General features: G+C 44.1%; 1 protein-coding gene across 1 annotated transcript in view; it reads right to left on the bottom strand.

The window, feature by feature from the left end:
• Positions 1-22,030, bottom strand: part of GAP43 (growth associated protein 43) — a 54,731-nt gene that overhangs the window by 7,066 nt on the left and 25,635 nt on the right. The window contains exon 2 of the mRNA XM_027878849.1: positions 16,181-16,805. Within this exon, the coding sequence (XP_027734650.1) occupies positions 16,181-16,805 (625 nt within the window). The remainder of the gene's footprint in view (positions 1-16,180; positions 16,806-22,030) is intronic.

Below are 22,030 nucleotides of genomic sequence, written 5' to 3'. Positions count from 1 at the left end.
CTCTTCCTGATCCATGTTAGCCCATTGCAGTCAGCCCTACGATGCGTCATACGCAGTGCTAAAATCCTACGCCCTCCCCGCTCACTGCTTCTGAAAACTGGCAGACTTACACTGCCCCAGCAAAACACTGGGAAATGAAGAAATTGTATTTCAGGTGAGTGGCTGTGTCTGGTCAAGGGGATTGACTTCTCCCAGACCCCTGGTGAATCCCTCACTTGCCACAGACAGACCCAGGGTGCCACCTGCTTCCTGTGAGCCCTAGGGGTCCTGGTGGGCACATGGCACCTGGAAGATCTGCATACCCTTGTCAAACCCTGCAACAATGTGGTGGGGAGGAATGTCACCAGTGCAAGTAGCTGGCAGGAGGTCCAGGTAAAGAAGCAGGCAAAGCAGACTGTTAAGGTTAAACCAAAAAGGCTAATATGGCCACAATACATGGTAGCTTTAGCCTCCTATTCCTAGACCACCTCATCTTTGTTTCAGAACCATGTATGAATGGCTCACTTGCTCCAGCAGAGAGGAAAATAAACAACTTCTGCAAGTCCCATGGCTGATAACTTTGGTCCAAGCTTGGACAGCTGCCTCTTTTTCTGATCCTGCTAAATCCTCAGAGGACATCCAGCCCCAGTTCTGTCGCCCCAAATGCCTTTGCGCTTTGTCAAGCTGAAGAGACAATGGCTTAGGGATTTCCTCTCCCTCTCATCCCACCTCGTGCCTTTCTTCCTCTAGCACCACCGTGGAAATCCAACCCTGCATTGGCATCCATGTGCACTGTAGATGGAAAGGGAAGGAGTGGTGGGAGAGATGCTCAGGGTGCGCAGCAGTGGGGAGGGGGTGCCAAGGGGAGTCAGGCTCACAGCTCCATTGCAAAGCATCTTTCACAGTGTCTAGACACCAGCTGCTGGGTTGCCACGGAAACTCCCCAAATCTGCCTGACAGGAGGGAGCAGTGAGGTCTCCAGAGAAATGGGAGTGATGGAAGAAGAGGGTGGGGAGAAAAGGGAGGATGTTCCTTGTGAATGCGAAGTGTTAACCCTGTTACAGTTACATTTGCAAATATTTTTCCCTCCTGGAGAATGGGAAAGAAGGGGCTCTCCTTCTTTCATCCACTGCTATTTCCTTCCCATATTCATGGATGCAGCCAGGCCTGGAGGCTGAGAAAAATTACAGTTATACGGCTGACTATTCATCTATTGCTGCCTATTACCAGTACTTTTGTCCCAAACTTCCTATGTACTGTACCTATAACTTGGCAATTTCAATCTAGCTAGGCTTGGAAGAAGTCTACCAGAGTGATTTTGTTTTCAGACAGTGAGATCTCCTTTAACAATGCCACTCTCAGCCATGCTGACAGCTACAAGCAAAGGCAGCTCCAGGGAGGACAGGGCCAGTGTGACTTGTCACAGCACTTCTGTGGGGATGCTTTGTTGCACCAGAAAGTGGTGGGCAAGTGCGAGACTTCATAGCACAGTGGCCAAAGGCAAGGTAAAAGAGCTTTTTGCAGATGAGAGTGCCTTGAAGGCAGATGTTTTGCACTGGTATTGAGTGGCTTCCTACCACACAGAATCAAAGGTGCTGTGACCTCAACAGACTCCTACCAATGTTCCATGGCCTTCACAGCCAGGGACCTTGAAGGGGAGAAATGGGAAGTGCCTTGTGCAGTATTTCCCCAGCCATCAGCTGGAGTCAGAGCTGATCTGATGCACCATCAGTTGCTCAGCTGCCTTGATGAATCAGAAAGGCTCGGTCCAGAAGCAATTCCAAGCTACCAGGCCCTCCATCTCCCACAAAGGTGACCCAGAATCAAAGATGCCTCTGCAGACATCAGACCATAGTTCTTCCTTATCCTCTGCTTGACTTTCCAGCAAGGTAGTAGTGTACTGATCTTTCTAGATACAATATCAAGATTGTATCAGACCTATGTGATAAAACAGTATATAATATCCAGATCATACACTTAGGATGAACCCACACCTTCACGAACATGAAGAGCTATCTCCCTTGTCACCTTCCCAGAATGCTACAGGCAGCCAGCAGTGTAAGTATTTATATGGTCTTCATCACCTCAACAATAGCCTAACTAAAAATCATGGGGGTATTTTATCCTTGTGGCACCCCAGTGAAGAAAGAAAAAGCTTTTGTTTGCATTTTAGAATAAGCAAAGTATGAAGAACTGGGCTGTAGTCACACAAGAGCCAGTGGTGTACCCAGGAGGCTGAGTCACCTTGGCTTTTCATTCCAGCACCTTAACGAGCCATTCTGCACACAGCCACACTTTCACTGGTATGATCCCTTGACCCTGTTATTTATGACATTCCATGAAGTCCTAATTTCAACCCAAAACTGGAGGTGCAGCAGTCTCAGCAATACTCCCCGAGCCATCACAGGAAGGCAATTAGAAGAAAAGCATTCATTTTTTCATCTGAGGAAATCCGAAAAAGAAATTACCCATAAGATGTTCTTTACTCTTCTCCTCACCTGCCCGTGTTGATTTCACACAGGTCCTGGAGACCAGAAAGGGTGCTCTTTTGAATTCCTTAAATATCTTGTGATTCAAACAGCTTGAATAGAGGTTTTAACTTGTTCCAGCTGTGGAATATAACACCTGACAGCTGATCTTGGCATATGTGTTGGAAAACAGGATGTCCCCATCTCATGCAACAGCATTCTTTTGAGTCACCCGTCTTTTCTCCCTTGCTGGGTAAAGTTTTGGATGATGGTTGAGAAGTAGAGGGCATGTGAAGGGACAGAAGAACAAAGTCTTTGTAAGAGACACTCATTTATTCTTTAGCCTCCTTAGAGCAACTGCCCTCTAAGATTATAGGGGGGAAATCAGAGGAAAGATAAGAAGAAATGGAAATACCCTGAGTAGATACAGGCCAATTGAACCTCATTGAAGTGGCTGATAGTGATTTTTCTAAAGCCAGGACCTTCCTAGAAAAGTAATTAATTCAGGGAAGGAAGGTTACAGCATTTGGGGATGCAGGTTTGATTTGGAGAGGCCTAGCAGATGTACAGAGAATAGTACAGCAAGGACAGAAGTTTGAGAGACAGATCAAGTCCTCAGAGGTCTGCCCATCTTACAGCTCTGCTGATCAGCCTGGCAATTGTGATAGGATCAGTAGGGGGATAAAAAGGAATCTGAAACTGTGGCAGACTGCTGGCATTCACGCACTGCTGATCCTGAAATAAAGAGGGTTAAGAAGAGGAAGGAAACATGCAGATAGAGCCTTTAGGTTCTCCATCTACAGCTCCCACCTCCTCACACAGGACCAGCTGTGCAGCTGCTCTCCTTCCCTTCCCTGGCAAGGCTGTCCAGGGAGAAGAAACTACAGGAGGAAATCTTCCGTAATTGCGGCAAAATGGTCTAGAAATTCCTTCAGTGCATCCAGAATTAATGCACTGCTCCTCCTCTCGTACTCCTCCCCCTTCAGCTGTCGGTGGCAGGAAAACAAATTGCTGCAGCCCTTACTACAAACCACGCTCCCGCCCCCCTTCCCCCAGCCCAAAAGACATGTGCCATTCATAAGCTGCCTGACTGCTGGTCTCCATTATTAAAGCCTAGAAGACTGATAAATTGGGGATTCATGGAGCCTGCAAGCCTCCAACAACCACATTGCCATGGAAACCAGAGGCAGCCTCCATCTCCAGCAGAAATGATATTGATCTAGCTGAAGGCAGGGAATTACAATCAAGGAGAGGACATAAAATGTCTCTTTTTTTTCCCTTTGCCATCCTCCCATTTTGTGTTTAAATGAAGGAGAAATTTCATTTAGAGATCATTAGTTTGTTTCTGTCCATCATCATACACCAAGGCTATGTAAATTGGATTCTGAAATTAATTAAGTGCCTGTTGTCAGGCCTTCCACAGCCATCTTCTTGATAACTGTCTACAGCAGTTGCAACATCAACAACACCGGCATTTTGCATCAAAGATATTACTAATATTTCTCAAAAGCACAGCTGGTGTGCACACCCTTAGAATTCCAATGTGTTTTATGCAGAATGGGCACTGAAACACTGACACCACTTTCTAGAAGGCAGTCCGGGCTTCATTCTGTACCCAGTGAAGCTCCTGGGCCTTTGGCTTTTCATTTCAACTGGAGGAGATTTGAGAGCCCAGACACAGGGAGACGCATTTTGAACTAGGAGCACTTGTGGGGAAATCCCCACTTCGAGACAACACAAAGTGGTATTACTGGTGCAGAACAGCCCTCACATCTTCTAGAAATCCCCTGTCTGGGACTGCTTAATCACAGCCCTCGAGAGACAGAAAGATCAGGGGTGACAACACCTGTCCTGCAAAACTGGATGGGCAGCTCGACACTTTCCCCAGATCATCCTGCAAAGGCCAGATCCTCCTCAGTTTTTAGCCTCATCCCTTGGGTACCCATGAGAAAGCTTAAGGATTGGGAGGTAAAGAGTCACAGTTTGACTGCAGATGGGAGGTTGGTCTGTGTAATCACCCCTTATGCCCCAAGAAATCTCTGTGACCAGAGGTGTGGTGATGCTTGCTCAGTAAGTGGTTAGCTCTAGGGGAAAGGAGGTGTAGGGCAGCCCTGAGCCTTGCACTGGCCATTTTCAGGGAGCCAAGCTGCACAGAATGAGGGAAGCAAGGAGATGCCTGTAAAAACATTAATGAATGCTCTCATTGCCAGCACCAGTCTTCCCTGTGAAGGTGGCCGCAACTAGCATCAATAATTATGATTTTAAACAAAATCTGGCAAGTTTGGAGGTTTGTTTTTTTGGTTTGGGGGATTTTGTTTGTTTGTTTGTTTGGGGGTTGGGGTTTTTTTTTTGTGTTTGTTTATTTGGTTGGGGGTTTTTGGTGGTTTGTTTTGTTTTGTTTGGTTTTAACCAGTTTTTAGAGCCATTTCTCCCATTCTGAGAGGGACTTCTCATTCTTTGAATTCTCCGAGCGCTGCGCCAAGCAAACTAATGTGACTGTCCCACAGTAGCCATCTCGGTTTAATTGGCTTTTCACAATAACAACTCAATCAGGCAGTTGATGAATTCGGCCTTGACATGAGGGCATTCAGTGGGACAGCTGCAAATGCTGGGGAGACCTCCTAGGGGTACAGATAGGCAGCCCAATGCCCTGTGCAGAGCCAGCTGTGCCATGGCCAGCTTGCATCTCCTCTATGGAGCAGAAAGTGTATCTGGATTGTCAACAGCAAAGTTGAAGCTCCTCAGTACTGTCCACTATGGCAGAAGAAGTACCCATTCAGGTGGCTAAGATCGCTCTTAGCTAAGCTACTCTACAAGAACACGGCTTTTCTCCCTCATCAAAGGGCGTTCCAGCACTGCTTTGGCTGTCCCTTGCCATCACTTCCAGCCCGAGGTAGCCCTGACTCACTGTAGGGCCAGGCAGCAGCTACTCCTTCATTATCTCTTTGCTTAGCCAAGTCTGCCATGAAGCCCAGCTCTGCACAGGTCCACGGAGGCTGTGAGTTACCACAGCTCCCACTTGCAGAGTTTCCAAATTTTTGGCCAAGGTGGAACAGCCCATACTTTAGGCTTGGGCACCATCATTTTGACAATTGCAGTTAGAAGAAGAAGAGGGCCTTGTACGATGCATGAACTCATCAGGCCTGAGCTGCTCTGAAATTGCTCTGAAACTGCACTGAGGCATAGGAAGTGGCACCCCACCATTTCGTGCTCATAATGTCTCCCCTGGTCCTCCAGCTAATTTTATTTGGTGCCAGGGTCTTGGCTTGGGTCTTGCCTGCTGGTCACAGAGCAATGTTGTGAGATATCCACATGAATGAACATGTCTCTCTTACTCTTCCTCTCCTGATGGAGCTGTTCCACTTCCATAAGTCATGAAATATTCATTGGGCCAGAGGAAAACATGGACTCTGTAGACTAGTGGTGAAGGCACTCATCTGGAATAGGGGAGACCAAACTCCACATCCTGGCTCCAGCAAATAATAAATAATTTATACAAAGTGGAATAGCTCCAGCAGGAGGGATCAGGGGAAGCTTTGTCCAGCAGCCCAATGGATTTTAGCTTCTTAGTGTAAGGCATGTCTCCACCTTGTCTTCTGTCACATTCAGGGAGTACCTGACCCTCACATGCTAGACACTTCAAAAGCAGGTAAAGGTTTCTCTTACTGCTTTACTCTACAAATCCCATAAGTCCTGGTACTGATATAACATGTTTGCATTTGAAAAATTAAAGGGTTCTTCAATGAAAAAAAGAGTTTCACAGAAAAATTCCAGTCCAGCAGGACTCAGCCACTGCAACTAGGCTTTACTCTCACTGTTTGGGAGAACCACTGGTATGTATTTTTCTAGAAATGGGGACAAGAAGTAGTTGTATGGTACATTAGTTAGGAGTGTCTGGAATTTTCTCCTTCTCTGATGTAAAAATCCATTACTACATCCATCTTTCTCACAGTCATTTGTCTTCAGCCATGAAGACATTTTCTACCTTGAGGGGCAAAGACATGTTTTCTTTCTCATTTTGTGTCTCTATTGAGTGCAGTGAACAGTGGTGGTTTAGTGTCCCTTGAGACCACAGTCTGCTGCTCAGCAGCAGCGCTGTGCATTTCTTCCCCCTGCCTTCCTGGTGAGCCTCAGGTGTGTTTGGGAGAGGTTGTGTCATGGGCAAGAGGTCAAGTTCAGTCCCTGTGCCTGGCACCATGTTTGGCCACACTGGTAAGTCTCCCAGCGAAGGCATGGCAGCAGTGCTGGAATGGCTTTGTGGCAACATACCTTCAACCCCAAAGGTAAGCCCAAAGGCATGTGCCAAAACTGTTGCAAACTACTGAGGCATCTTCCAAACACCCACCAGTCTCCCTTCTTGCAAACCTGCAGCACCCTGAATGTCCATGCTGAACATAGGAGCTGTTCCATGGGAAAGGTTCAGGATTGAGCAGGTGTGGCACAGAGTTGCAAGATCTAGGTGACACTCCTGCCTGCTCAGTTTTGGCAATAAAGAAGTTACTTCCTTCCATCATCTGGATCTCTGGTGTACCAGTTGAATGATGGACTGAGAATGTAGACAAAGGGCCAGACAGAATTGCTGCTCCTATAAATTATAGCAGCCTTACTGAAGGTAAACTCACAGCAACCCCCTGATCAGACCCTGTGAACGTGGGGGATTTCCATCTCTTCTGACAACAAGGGAAAGCAGAAGACCAATATAACAACATTGCACTGAGTCCCTTCCACAGGAAGAAACATACCTGACACCATTTGTGAGCAGATCTATGATTAAGACCACAGACTCCTTCAACTCACACATCTTTCTGAAGTGCAGTGAGGCAGGCTCCATCCCAGAGGTTGATCTCCTCTGGCATATCCCTGGTTTCAGCGCTGATAACTGAAGATTACTCTGAATTGCTTATGACACTGATGCTGAAACAACAGGTGAAATCCTAGCCTTAGGTAAGTAGGGTAGGTAACACAAGATGTCTAAGCTGGAATACACATCCTTTCATTTCTAAGCCCACACTCAGTAAGGAAATGGAGTCCTATAATCATTTGAAAACTACAAATTTTGGACTTATGGACCTAGTTACGGACCTAGTCCACACAAGCCTGCATTCACATCTCTCTCTTAGAGGCTTTTGTCATTTCCAAATCAATGTGTGCCTCCAGCTTAAAAAGTACTTTTTAAAAGTACTTGCTGCCACCCCAACTTTAAATTACTTTTACCTTATTCCAGCTTCCATCTTTTCAAATGGTTATCAAGTAAGGTCCTTGAAATATTTTTTCACAGCTGCTAAGACAGTTTTGTCAAAATCCAGGAAATTCTCTTCATAATGGTCACAGCTCTTGCTGATGCTCTCCTGTCCCTTTCCCTATACTTGCAATGCACTGTCAGCTATGGTTTTGTAGCACTGCACCACTTTAGCACTGAGATTTGGATGCTCTTCCAAATGTCAGAGAGATTTTCTTCTTCATTAAGCCCTGTAGGTTACAGGTAATATCCGGTTATCATTAATAGCATTTCCAATTACAGTGTTTTGCTGAAGGAAGATGGAGAGGTTGAATAGTGTCTTCCACCTTCTGCTTTCTTTCATAATTAAAAGAGGACTCATTTACTGTTGCCTCAAGGTACAGCTGGAAAGTGTGTCGTTCTTTGAATGGTAGATAATTGGGACCTTATGACCTTTATCTGAGACATATTTGCATGAAGCATTGAGTCTCACTTTTCCGGTCATTAGGGGAAGAACATTTTCCTTTACATCTCTGGACACTGTCCAGCTTTCCACAGTTCTTTTCCTGACTACTCTCAGCACTGCAAAGGGCAGGTGTCCAACAGGGACTCCTGACTGCCAGGACCTCAGCTGAGATTTTCCGTTCTGTTCCAGTGTCCCATGCTGACACTGATGTAACTAAGTACACAGAAAGAAAAAAGAAACATTTCCACAGATCACATTCACATTTGGTGATGATAGAGCTAAGGCTCTTTACATGGTACAGGCCATTAGAGCTAAAGGACATGTAAAAGGAGCCTTTAGTAGGGAATACAGAACTAGGAAGAAAGTTGCAATTCTAGTAACCCGCAAAACCAGGCTGGACTCTCCTTCAGAGAACAGCTAAGCACATGATAACAGTACTCTCCATCATTTGGATTTCCCACACACCTTATTTTAAAGTATCTATCTCCTCTATTTTCTGCCTGAAAGACATTTCACACAAACAGAAAAGAAAGCTAGGGAATGAGGAAGCCCTTCTTTAAGTCAAGCTTGAAGAATGAATGTAGTGTTGAGAAATAACTTATGTCTAGAGACCTGTTCAAATTGAGCTGTAATATGGTCTTTCACAGGTCTATTGGGTGTTCAGAACTGGAGGTGGAAACTGTTCCATGGAGCTGATGCCAGTAGCTTGACTTGTAAGCCTTCTGTCACTGCTTACATTTTCCTTGGCTCTCTTGGCCATTCCCCAGTCTCACAGATTATCATACGGCTGAACAAAACATTTCAGCAGCGTCTTTACAAAGAGGAGAACTCCCAAGCCATTGCAGTCATCGATGCTCATTGGGTAGCTATCTTCAAAAGGCAAAGATGTTGCTGTGCATAACAACTGGGATGAGAAGGAAAAAGAATGAAATATTGCTTTTCTGGAAAGAAGTGTGTAGAAGTACACCCTTTTCTGGACTAATGTGAACAGTATCTGTCACTCCATCTCCTAAAGAAGATACACAGATTTAAAGGGAGTGCAGAGAAAAGCAATAAAAATCCTAAAAAGCATGGGAATAATTTCATATAAAAAAGCAACTGAAAACACTGCTTTTGTTTTCTTCATGAAAGAGATGAATAGCAAGAGTGATTCTACTATGCCCTCTGTGCATAAATACATACCATATGATGCTATATACAATAATCAATGACATAAAGTAGGGCTATCAGAAGCTTTAGCTCTTTCTGTGACGTGGCATAAGTACAGAAAGATATTTAAGGCAGTTGTGGCCAATTTGCCACAGAACTTTATGGGCACTGTACAGTTGGTTTGACTTGAGGAAGCTGCTGACACTTATTCAATCAGATACTTTATCTATATATATACCTATCTATATTTATATCTATATCTATCTACCTATATATATATATATATGTGCCATATAATGCTGCAGTTATATTAGCATCAAAAGAGATAACACTTCATGCTTTACCTGTTCAACCAAATCCTAGACAGCAGAGGACAGTGATGAGCCCTAGTAGTAGAGAGGCAGTTTAACCCAGATCATCCCATGGCAGTAATTTTGGCTAGCTACTGTGAGAAGTACAATAAATGGATGTTAGGTCTGACCTGGCTTGGCAACTTCTGTGTTTCTCTACCAGTTATTTGCATGGATCCTTGTGAGTACAACCTCACCTTGCCAGAGTCCATGGAATTTCCACAGAGGTTGGAAGTGATCACTGCACTGGCATTGATAATCCAGTATTAATGCACCTATTATACAGCTCTTGAGGAATGTTTAACTAATCTGATTGTGCCGACCTGGTGAACTTTCCAAATCCTTTTCCTCTGCACTTGGCAGCCACCTGTACCACAGAGTCAGTACTGCTACTTTTAAAGTTCTGCTTCTTGGAGCTGTAAATCCCAGCTGATACTCTGCAAGCTTATATCTATCTGAAAAGTTCAGCCTATTTGATCCTAGTGTAAAGAGATGACACTGGCAGTAGTGCAGAGCACTTCTGGCAGATACAGCAAACAGTTGCCACCTGAATTGCATTGTCTGTCTAGACTATTCACTGGTCGGCTATTTGAGCCTTTCCCAGGAGAAATTTTGGTTATCATTTATGGCAGAAAGCATTCCTCCCATGTGGAGATTTCAGAGCATTTTCTGAAGATGATCTGTGTGCAGATGCAGCGAGCCTCCGTGAAAAACACTGTAATGAGAGAGTGATTTTGAGCAAAATCTAGGTGGAGTTTAACCACTGGTCTTGTATGTAGAGCACCACGTGTTAGCATGAGTGACTACCATACAACATGAGCACATACATGACATTAGAATGCACTACCCTAAACAATATCATCTGTATGTATGGCTCACAGGAGCTCCTTCCTGTGGAGACGCATAGGAGTGCAATGCTCTCAGCAAACCCTGGTATATCATCTAGAAAGTTCAATATTGTATAGGCTTGAGGCTGATACCTTTGTTCTGCTGGAAGAATACCATAAAGATGTGACAAACAGTTAGGCTGACCAACCCTCTCCATGAACACGAACTTTGTGCAGCATGCCATGATCAGTGAGGTTGGGCTTGTCTGATACTGCAATAGCTGCTGTCCCCATCATCAGAAGGGATGAAAGACTGCTGTCATCCTTTCTGTAATTTGCACCCTTCTCCAAATAAGCCTTGAGTCAAAAAGCCTTGAGTGTCCATGCATTTCTTACTGAGGTCCCAAGAGTGGTTAACCTTCTTTCCTCAAGAGGCTTATCCAGAGTCAGCCCACACCTTTTCATCAGTACATATGCTTAGAGTCACCAAAGATTTTACTAAAAGAGGTGAAGTTCTGCTTCACCACAAGCCCACTAGTACAGTTCCCATCTATACGGGGCAAGCTGCATTTCATTAGGAAGCAGCAGACCTGAAGCACATGAGACAAGAGACAGTATTTCACTCCAACAGTGGAGGAAATCCTGCACATGTAGTATGCTGTGTGTAGGAAAATTCTGACATTCCACTTTTCTAACCCTGCCCCTCACATGGCTATTTTCACCAAGGCAAACCTGGCTGTGAAATACCTACACAATGCTTATAGCCATGTAGACACAATGCAAAGATTAAAAATTTCAGAGCAACTGAGGACTAGACGTACACTTCATACTCCAGCATGTGCCAAGTTATCTAAATTGTATTTATATTTTTACTTTGTTGCTGGAGTAGTACTGCAGACAAGAAAGTGCTGGCATCCTCGCTTTGAGTTGTTTTCTCTGGGGCAGTCATGGGAAGACTACTGTATTTGCATTGCTTTCCTTGGCTGCCTGGTGCAGTAGCAGAGATAAGCTTCCGTGAAACAGGAATGGCAGTGAGGTTGTTCTGCCTCATGCCAGCTACCCATGGGACAAGACTGAAATTCCAAGTCATACAACTGCAATCCTCTTGCTTAGGCTGTACCTTCTAGCTGGTACAAGACAATAGACAGTGTCTCTTCACAAATCTTTATACAGCCAGTTCTCCCTAAGTGCAGCAAGTATTGTCCTTCCATCAGTATGGTGACTGAACTGAAAACAAAGAACTAATTCAGTTCTAAACCATGAAAAAGGATCCACAGGGACTTGCTCCCTTTGAGGAAATGATTGTGCCTCCCAGCGCTCCTTGCTTGCAGGATACAGGGCCTTGGGGGAATTGCTGGTCCACTTACACGCAAAGCAATTGTCACCTGGCTGATTTTTCATTTCAGCTGTGAAGCTTCTCCACTGTAAAGCTATTTCATCAACCAGGAAAAAGCATTCTTCTTCATTTCCCAACAAAGGAAGATCCATTTATTTCCTTAGGCACAATTTACTCTTTCACGTTCCTGGGCTTTGTTGTATTCTTACCTGACAAAATGAGAGTGCTTTTGATGTAAGAGCCAGCCAAATTTGGAAGTGAAACTAGAAAACTTGTGAAAGTACAAAGAGAATCTAACGTTGTGTGACATTCACCTCGTCTCCTCCCCGCAAAGTACATAGTAGCCCATCTTCTTCCATAGTCTGCTGTGCTGGATGCTGATCTCACTTCAAAGCTGCACTGACATAGACTCTTTACAGTAACTTTGATGGAAACTCTCTGGATTTAAGCCAATGAAACCTAGATTAGAATAAGTCTCACCTCCTCATCCATATGTAATGTATACACTCCCCCCACCACATGTGAATTTTATCCTGTTGAGTAGTTTGGCATATAAGCAAGCCTCTCTAGGAGTAATACCAACACAAAGAGGCAAAGGTTGGATCATAACAAGAAAACCCATAAACCTAAGTCTTGACAAAGAAGTTCAAATGAGAAGACAACTTTTTGCCATGCTAGTCATCCACAAAAACCAGGGAAGAGGTTTAAGAGATTGTCCTTCTTGTATCAATCCTTCATTGCCGCTGAACAAAGTCCACTGACTCATTTCTTGCCTTACCCAGGTTGGAATCCATCTCTTTTTTCCATCTACTTTTTGGTACATTGAGGATTGCTTAGAAACTGCCCTACCATACAACTGGGAATTCCTGTGGTTCCAGACTAACTAATACTGGATACAAGACAGTTTCCTGAAGTCATTTCCTAAGCCATTACCAACAGATAGAGTACATGGAACTGAATAACAAGGAGAACTGAACCCTGTCAAGGGAACTACTTACTGGTACAAAGAACCACTCCATCTCTCCCCCACTTCAGAAACATTAAATACTAAGCATTAAAAACTGTGCTCCTGTCTTTATCAGGCTAGTTATTCCTTTCCCTGTTTCCTGTCTTTCTTTCATCCTGCCCTTGGACAAAGGCAAAAATCTCATCTGGATATAAATTAAATGCCCTTGCCTTTTGCTCATGCTTGCACTGGGGAAGGTATCCACAGATAAGACGATACAGCCATTGTAGTAAAATTCAAGGCAGATGAACATCACTGCACAGAAGTAGCACGGTCGGCGCGCCTCACGGTAGTAGCAGCCAAGCATGCCATGGCAACCAGCCAACTGATGACATTGGCTAGGAGCCAATTTGATTTATTTTTGGCAGACTGACACTCCGCACTACTGTGCCAGTCTTCGATCACAGAAATGATAAGAGATGACCTTTGAAAGCCAAGGGGACTGATGAAGCTGAAAGAGGATCTGTCCCCAGGTCAGAGGAGTGCTGGAGTGGCAGAAGTTTGGTAGCCCTCCCTCTTTCATTGATGACCATCACAGCCATGCCAGCAACCACCAGTGCTGCATTAGCTGAGGGATGTCTGAGAGAAAGGTCGAGACATGGCAAATTTCTTTAAGTCTATGGAAAGAGTAAGTATAAAAAGAGAAACAGAAAGGTTTAAAGAGATGAGGGAGTAACAGGATGAAGATAGTAAAAAAGAAAACACAGGCTTTCTGTAAAGAAATATTTCCTGTCTGTGGGTACTTTTGTAATGTGATGATGTTCTTTAGAGGAATATTCTTTAAGGAAGTAGCAGCTTCTTGCTATTGTGGACATTGTGCTGTAGAGTGTATTGCAGAGCACAGCCATGCATCCTCAGAGAGATGGACAAGAAGACCTATTTAATCTTTTTTGCTTTTCTTTCTTGAATTACTCTGGGGACACTTAGCCAGCTGTTCACGTTTGTGACTGGAAGGCTGATATCATACTGGAATAGGAATTCAGGAGAAAAAAATCTATATTCATTAACATTTTAAAGAGGCTATCAGCTTGACTCTGGCCACATACCTTTCATGTTTGCTTTCAGCAAACATTGCTAAGCTTGAGTATTACTGCATGCATACTGAATAAGTATAAATAGATGCAGATACTGGTCTTTAACACTCAACCACTGAAAACTCATTTTTAAATATATATTTGATTGTAGATTTCCCAGCTTATTCTGTTGGATAGATATTTACATAGGTAATAGTATCATGTGCAAATGCATATTAAATCATACATTTAAATGGCCACTTCAAATAATGTGGCCATGAATGGTTGGCCACTTCAAATGATGTTAAAGCCAACAAGAGCATGGGGAAGATATCTGCAAATGATTCAGAATACTGCATAGAAATAAACCATTCTTTGATGAGTGGCAACTCAAAACCGGTAAAATTAAGCAAATGAAGTAGCCTGCAACTATAATTTTTCTACCTCTATCCATTAGAGCAGATTAATCTTAATAAAAATGGAATGCTAACTCAAAGCAGAATCATTTCTGTTTAGGAATAAGACATCCCAAGCCTTAAATAAAAGGTAATTAACATTCATTATCCTGTGTACAGAGAACCCCAAAACACTGATTCACTCTGTCCTGGTTTTGCCGTTGATGTTTATACCTTTGGCAAGTGTAACACCAACACAAGTACAGCATGCAGCATTCCAAATTATATTTCAGAAATGACAGGACATTTATGTTTCCACTCAACTTATCACATAAAATAAGAACAAAGGGCTGGAGACCTGGAGAACAAAAAGCCAAGAGGGACAATGCAATTTCAAGGCTTATTTCTAGGAACTTATAAATGAGCAAAGGTAAAACCAGCAACCCTTTGTAGCTGTATATAATCAGTTTAGACTCACGTTCTTGATAGCTGCTCCCCTTGCCCGTACCTTAAATCATAAATGTTTTGCATGAGTTCCTCTCCCAGTACCTAATCTGTCCTTTTGGATACCTACTCTTTTCTATCTCTCCACTTTGTTGAGCAGGAATACAGTAGCCTGAAGCTCGGGGTTAGCTATGAAGCTTGGAAGTCTAATTAGAGAGTGGGAGTTATAATTTGTGGAGGAAAAGTAGTCGACAAAATTAAATTAGGGAGAAACATCAATAAGTACAAGACTGGACTCTGAGGCTCTCTAATATTTACATAAGGCTGTTTATGAATATGAAGGTGCTATGCTACATTTTTATCCAAAAATCTATTGAATGCAGAATGCCCTGTACAACTGAGTGTCTCATAAATGGGGAGGCCAGTTTTACTTGGCAGTGGCTCTTAACTGAGTTTCATGTGGTGCCTACCTTCAATGTTACGGGGGGGTTTTTTGTTTATATTATTTTTCTTTGACAAAATAAGGAAGGTAAAGAACAAGAAAGAAAAATATTCTCAGTTATTTGATTCATTTTCTGCCCAATTCAGGATTACAATTCAAAACCAACTCTTCTTTATGGTTTGTAACAATATACCTCTGTCAAAAGTGCCCACTTTTGCCTCTTGAAACTTTTCAGCCCTTTGTAGGGAAAAGAGTTGAAAACACCTCCTAGAGTGATTCTTGGCATTCAACCTTCTCTTCTGTCCTCACTCACTGAGATGTCAGGGTCTTTAATCTTCCCTTTCCCCATCTGATCCTATTACAATATAAAACCAGCTGGCATGACTAAAAGCTTCATGCAAGCATGGCTGTTATGGGATTCTCCAAGTAGAGAGGCTCGAAGTATTGGTGTGGATGAAACTGTAAGCCCTACTAATAAAACAGTGTTACTGACTAGAAGGTGGATGTACTAAGAGTCTCACCCATTCACAAGAAGATGAAAGAAAGAACTCTTTTGACTCCTTCTTGACCATTCCACCAGCAAGGCTAAATGGTCTCCTTCAGTATGAGAGAGATGTTCTCTTGTGAGATTTTCAGCTCAAATTAGAAGCCTCCAATGAGCTGGTATGAGCTCAGGCTGTTTTGATACCCCACTGGAGTGGTCTGTGCTAGTGTGACTGAGAAAGTTCATCACTATTTTTAGGATATGCAGAGCTTGGGGAGCTCTCTCCGGTTCCTCCAAGCCTCCCATCTGGCTGACACTCTCCTCCCACCATGAAAAAAAAGGGCTGGATGGCACCTCCATCCAAGGGAACAGGAACTTTGACAGGAGGTGCAGTATTTCTAAAAGCTGACAGGAAGCAATGAAGAGGGTGTTAAGCAAGAAAATTAATCTCCCCCCACCCCTAAAACCCAGCAAGGGAATTCCCTTGTTAACTCTTAGCCTAATCCCTGCACCAGCTCCTGCTGGCCAACTTCGTATCCCCAACAGACCAAGGGAGGTATCCATTTCTGGAGAGGCCCATTCCCCAGCGAGGCATTCACTCACCTGTCTTCTCTTCGGTTTGGCTGCTCTCCACTGTCTCCATTTGGGGTTGCGCTGTTGCCTTGGCAGTAGCATCCTCTGCGGCAGGGGTGGTGGTGGCAGTGGTGTCAGCAGCAGGCACGTCGGCTTGTTTAGGCTCCTCTTTGTCTTGGGCTTCGTCAGCCTTCAAGGACGGCGAGTTATCAGTGGAAGCTTTAGTGGCACTTTCCCTTTCGGGGGCAGCGGCAGCAGTGGGCTTTTCCTCTGAGGAGGCAGCAGGAGTGGCAGCCTGTGGGGCTGGCTGCTCTGAGCCCGTGTCAGCGGCTCCATCCCCTTTTTTCTCCTCTGCTGGCGCGCTGCTGTCTTTGCTGCCCTCCTCCAGCTGGGCACTGTCAGCAGCTGCTTCTGTGGCAGTGGGAGCCTCACTTTCTTTGTTCTCGGCCGCTCCACCAGCAGGGCCTTCCTCCTTCTTGTCGGCAGCATCAGTCTCAGATGCTGGGGCATCTCCCTTCTTCTCCCCCTTGAGCTTTTTCCTTGTTATGTGTCCACGGAAGCTGGCCTGGATTTTGGTGGCTGCCTTATGAGCTTTATCTTCTGGTTTGATGCCATCTTGTTCAATCTTTTGGTCTCCGTCCTCATTTTTTTCAACCTTTGAAGAAGAACAAGGGAGGAAGGCAGAGGAGAAAAAGGGAAATAAGATTTCTTCAGATGTATCACTGATTTTATTGGGAATGTCCCACCTTCCCCTCCTGCTAACCAGTGACAAGTTTCAAAGCAGCCTTTCCATTTAGTATGGATTTGGAGCCAGGTGGCTCTGATTTCATTCTAAGGCTGGACAGACTCAGGTCTCCAGCCAAACCTCCAGCTGGAGGTTTGTAAAAGGAATTTAAAGCACCTCATCATCTCCGTCAGCAATGCTGAGAGCATCTTGGTTGTGTGGAAAGGCTTGCACCAGATGGGTTGTCTCTATTCTCATGATTTGTTTTCCCATCCATTTTGAAATACACCGATTTCTTCCCCTACTCATTTTCAGAACACTCTCCCAAGGGGGATTTTCACAGTCCTTCCAAATCCACCTTTGCCTTCTGTGTTTCTTTTTAATGACACCTTGTTTCACAGGTGTGTGACTCTAATGACACAAAGTCCTTTGTCTTTTATAGCTTTTTGGCTGAGGATTGCCAACAGAGAATAGTATAGCTGCCCTCCCCACTGCAGTTATGTGCTGTCAGACACACATGGATATTCACAGGATATACTCCTCATAAACACCCTGCCTGCAAGCACTCCAAGCACTTTGCCTTTGCTCTCCACTCATGGTTTCACTGAAGGATTAATAGGTAGATTAATATCAGTCTTTCCAATTTCAGTAGACTATTATTATTTCTCTGACTATTGGGTGAAATTCAGCCTTGTAACAAAGAACAGGCATTCCCCATGTTTTTCAGACTTTAATCGTGCATTAGAGTTTTAAATGGGACCAAAACAGAGCCTGTGCCTTATGCTGGTCTGCTGGAGAGAGATAATGCTCAGCTTATAAACCTCCACTGAATCTACAGGACATACCATTCTTCACCCCAATAATTTAGCAGCCCTTGGGTAAGTAACAGCTCAGCTGCATATTGATAAAAGGACACTGTTCTATTAAAATTCCCATTGGGAAGCGTTCAAAAGACCTACGTGGAAGCAGAGCCACTGGCCTCTTTGCTGTCTGCACCTCTTTTCCAACACTGGCTCAGGTCAGAAAACAAAGAAAACAAGCTGGCTGAGAAAGATAGAAGCATTTACTCTGCATGGGAAGAGGGAACCACTGTTTTGGCCACTGCAACCAAGACGTGCCATCTGGGGAAAGGCTCCAGACCAGAAGAGCACAGAGAAGGGATAGCCTATAAATACATTCAATAAAAGTGAGGCAGGAGGAAGGGAGAAGAAGCCACTGCAACATGCACATATGTCACTGCAAACACCATGCCTCTGGAGAGGAGGAGAGAGGACTGGCCACACTGGCAGCAATCCCTGGGAAACAGACTGGAAAAGGTCATTTTCACAGCACAAGGCAGGGTCAGGCACACATGTGTGAGCATGCCAGAGATGGTACCCACTACCTCCCTCTGGGTCCCTAGTGAGCACAGGATCCTCCATGCCACTGGTGCCCATCATTCCTGGAGTGGGTGTGGTGGCCAGGGAATGAGCAGTCCCAAATTATCAAGGAAAAGAGCTGCCCCAAAGATGCAGAGGGTCTGTACACAGCAGGAAGTCTGGGAGTGAGACTAGGTGCCAGGATGCTTCTGCAGTGGGTGTAAGCCTGTGAAAGAACATGTAACAGATCAATATACCTAATTCTGCACAAGGAGTTTTCGTGCTCCTGACCATGGCCAGGGGCAAAATGGTTGTTGAACCAATCACAGGGGCCCATCTGAGCATTATGTCTACCCTTCCCCAAGTGCATTCAGTGACACTGTATGGAAAGTGGTCTTTCATGTTTGTCTCAGCTTGTCAGAGAGCAGGTGAAGGTTATGTGCAAATACGATGCAGACACTAGCATGCTGTAACCATTCATGTATTCATATTTTTTCTTGCATAGCTGACTCAACACTGTGTTATTCAGCATCTGGGGTAAACTTTTCAGACTACTTCAGCACAAGGGGGTTGGAAACAAACTGTAAGTACCTTTAAACTATTCAAGTGCAGAGCTCACACAGGGTCATCCATCCTGTTCCTTATACAAGTTTGCAGCTTGCAGTAAGTCCTGTGTTGCTGTGGCAACCTTACCTAATACCTGAACTAGCTGGTTTAAGATCTTGAGTCTCCTGGCATTACACTGTAGCCACAGCAACGTGAAGATAGATTAGGCACTCCTTTATAGCACTGTATAACACTTAGATGCCCTAGGTTTGACTGTGTCTCCCTAAGGACTGTGGCTACTCTCAGCACACAAGACTGGGAGGCTGGAAAGACAATTTAGACATAACTGCAAGACCCTGAAATTCCAGTCTCCATGCCTGATTCCTGCAAAACCATGAGTGAATATGACAACATTGGTACTCCCTAGACAAAGATGAAAACTATTGACTGAAGGGAGATGTCTCTTGCCACTTGAAGGGAGATCTCTCTTGCCACTGGCCTTGTTGCTCTCAGGTCCCACATACCTCTTGCACCAGCCAGGACAGCTATTATGAATTGTGATCTGCTGCATGTCGGACTGACTCCAGAGGAGTTATCCTGTTACCTGCAGCCCTGTGAACATTTATCTGCTTCCCACTGCTAGCAGGAGACCATGGGGGCAGCAAAGGAGCAGTGCTTACAGAGAGCTGTGACTGCCAGAGAGTCCTTGACCTGGCAGGGAATGGGAGAGCACTTCTGCCCAGAGAGGTCAGACCAAAACTTCTCACCTGCACCTACAGCACAACAGTTGAAAGGCTCCTTTGCTATTCCAGTTACACCACTGTCCTCTTATTCCACATTGTTTGAGTCCTTGCCAGATCCCAAGTTTTGCAACTGCAAAATGTATTTCCAACATTATGCTTTCATCATAATTTCAGACACGAAAGATAAGAAATATGAGACTAGGGCAGAGGTGGAGTTTAAGAGCATGGATGAAAGAAATGTACTAATAGTTTGTGCAAATTGGGTCCTCAGGAATCCCATTTCTATTCAATTCTTCCACACAAAAGCATCCCAGTCATCAAAAATTACTTTTTTTCTGGCCTGCAGCTGGGATAGGACAGGTTATCCATACAATATGTGTATCATGTTGTATAACAATGGGTTGGGTGAGAAACAGGTTGTTCAGCGGAAAACTTCTGCTTGCACAAAAGAAAAACCAAGGGCTTTTTATCTGTGGATTATGTGCACAGCAGATAAACCTTAATTAAGGAAGCGCTCAAAAATAACCTGTGCACAGCAAAGCTCATGGAAAGCAATTTGTCTTTCTTGGAAAGCTAAAAGGGTGAGTCAGCCCTGCAAGGATGAATTCAAAAGCATGTCAGTAGAAAATAAGAAATCTGTCCGTTTTATCTATCACCCATGCGTATATTACATCTTGGTTGTAGCATTGTGGCTAGAATAAAGTGACTATTATTACTAGTGTTTGTATGGAATCTAGAGTTCCCAGCTAGGAACCAGGTCTGGCAAGGATAGGTTTCACATATTAGTATTCCATCACATCTTTGTGTAAAGTAAACTCATACTAATACTTAATATCGACATAATCGTGACATTGTAAGAGTACATGAAGTGTATTGCTGTTTTACACAAAACAAATGTCCTCTGTTTCAGTTAGTGTGAAACAAATCATAGATCCTGTAATGGCAGAAGGACTGGAAATCACTGAGGTTGGTGAATACAGAACTAAATGGATACCTAAAGGGACACAAATAGTCAAATGTCCGTTTTTTCCTTCACACCTTCTTTACATACCCACTGAAGACACCGTGCAAAGCTTTGCTTTTATGAAACACACTGTTAAGCTTTTATGTCTCAATCTACCCAGCCCACGGCATTTTTCTAGTCCTAGAGCGATGATCCTCTCACCACCTCCATCTGCTTGTCTGCCACACCTCCAGGTTTCTAGGACATCCCTTCCCAGGCAGACTGTTCCCGTAAGTGAGATTTTCCTTGCTATCACATAGCTGAGAGAGTGGAAGATAAGAAATTAATGTTTAAGACACAGGTAGGGTAGAGGTTAGTTTTTAGGTACCAGGAAAGTAGAAATTTCCTGGAGCCATGACCACAAGAAGACTTCTAATCTCTGGCCATCTTTTCACCTTCTGTCTCCAAACTCACAGCTTACAGGGCGGTCAGATTATGGCAAAGAATTAAGAAAGTGTTACTATAATGTCCAGACCCTTTTAAATGTCCCACATGCTGGTATTTTAGGAAAGGAGAAATGGAGAAACTAGGTGTTTTCCAGATGTTCCATGCGGCTTGCAGCCACATATAGGCAAAGAGAGAAGGGGACCGAGTGCTTTGGTCCTTGATCGACATTTGTCCACTTGCCTCTCGTGGTGTACCTCATTGCCTGGCCTTGGAAAAATAAACATATTGTTTTGTATTTTGAATGCTGGGATGGAGAGACCGAAAAGAATTTACTGTTCCATTAAAAGGTTCTTGAATGTTATACGGCCTCCTTTGCCCCTCTCTATAGCTCTCCTTTACCTGATGTTTCTCTGCCCTCCAATGTACAGCATGTATCCACTTCCTTAGTGTTCATCCTAGAATCTGGCTGCTATACCATCAGCCATCACCCTGGTATCCCTCTCTTTTCTGTCCTTAGTTAGGAACTCCTCTTAAACATGACACTGAATCCCAAAGCCCTTCAATACACATTGTTATCTCCCAGCATTCTGAAACCTGTGTGCTTCTGAAACCTATAAGCCCAGATTTAGCACTTACACATCTTTCACCAGAGAAAACATCAGTACTGGCCAAAGCCTGGACAGCAATTGGACCATTGACAGTTACCAATAATTCACTTCACAACCCAAGGGAAATATGATATCCAATTATCAAGAAAACAAACAAACAGTGTTCTCCATATGCAAAGATATAGGGGCCCAAAGTCATTCCTTTCTCATGACACTGACAGTAAGATATGTGTGGAAATTTTTCCTTCAGTTACTTAGGTGAACTAGTGCTGAATCAACTAATCACCTGTGCTATTTGTGGGGTTAAGGTGCATCTCAGCCCATGCACTATTCCTGACTGGAGTACAATGTATGTTCACACTGATGTTATTCAAGGTCATTTGGGCCCAGACTCACAAAGAAGTTTAGGTGCCCAACTCCCGTTGATTTGACAGGATTGAGTCACCTCAGAACCTTTTGTGGGCCTGGCTCTACATGACCTGATTTGTCTCAGAGATAGCATTTAAGGAGA

The sequence above is a fragment of the Empidonax traillii genome, unplaced genomic scaffold (assembly GCF_003031625.1).
Source record: "Empidonax traillii isolate 1590-97213 ecotype Southwest subspecies unplaced genomic scaffold, ASM303162v1 scaffold46:size3806547, whole genome shotgun sequence".
NCBI classification, from domain to species: domain Eukaryota; kingdom Metazoa; phylum Chordata; class Aves; order Passeriformes; family Tyrannidae; genus Empidonax; species Empidonax traillii.
Note: the sequence above shows the minus strand (reverse complement) of the source record. Positions and strands in the feature narration are given on the sequence as shown.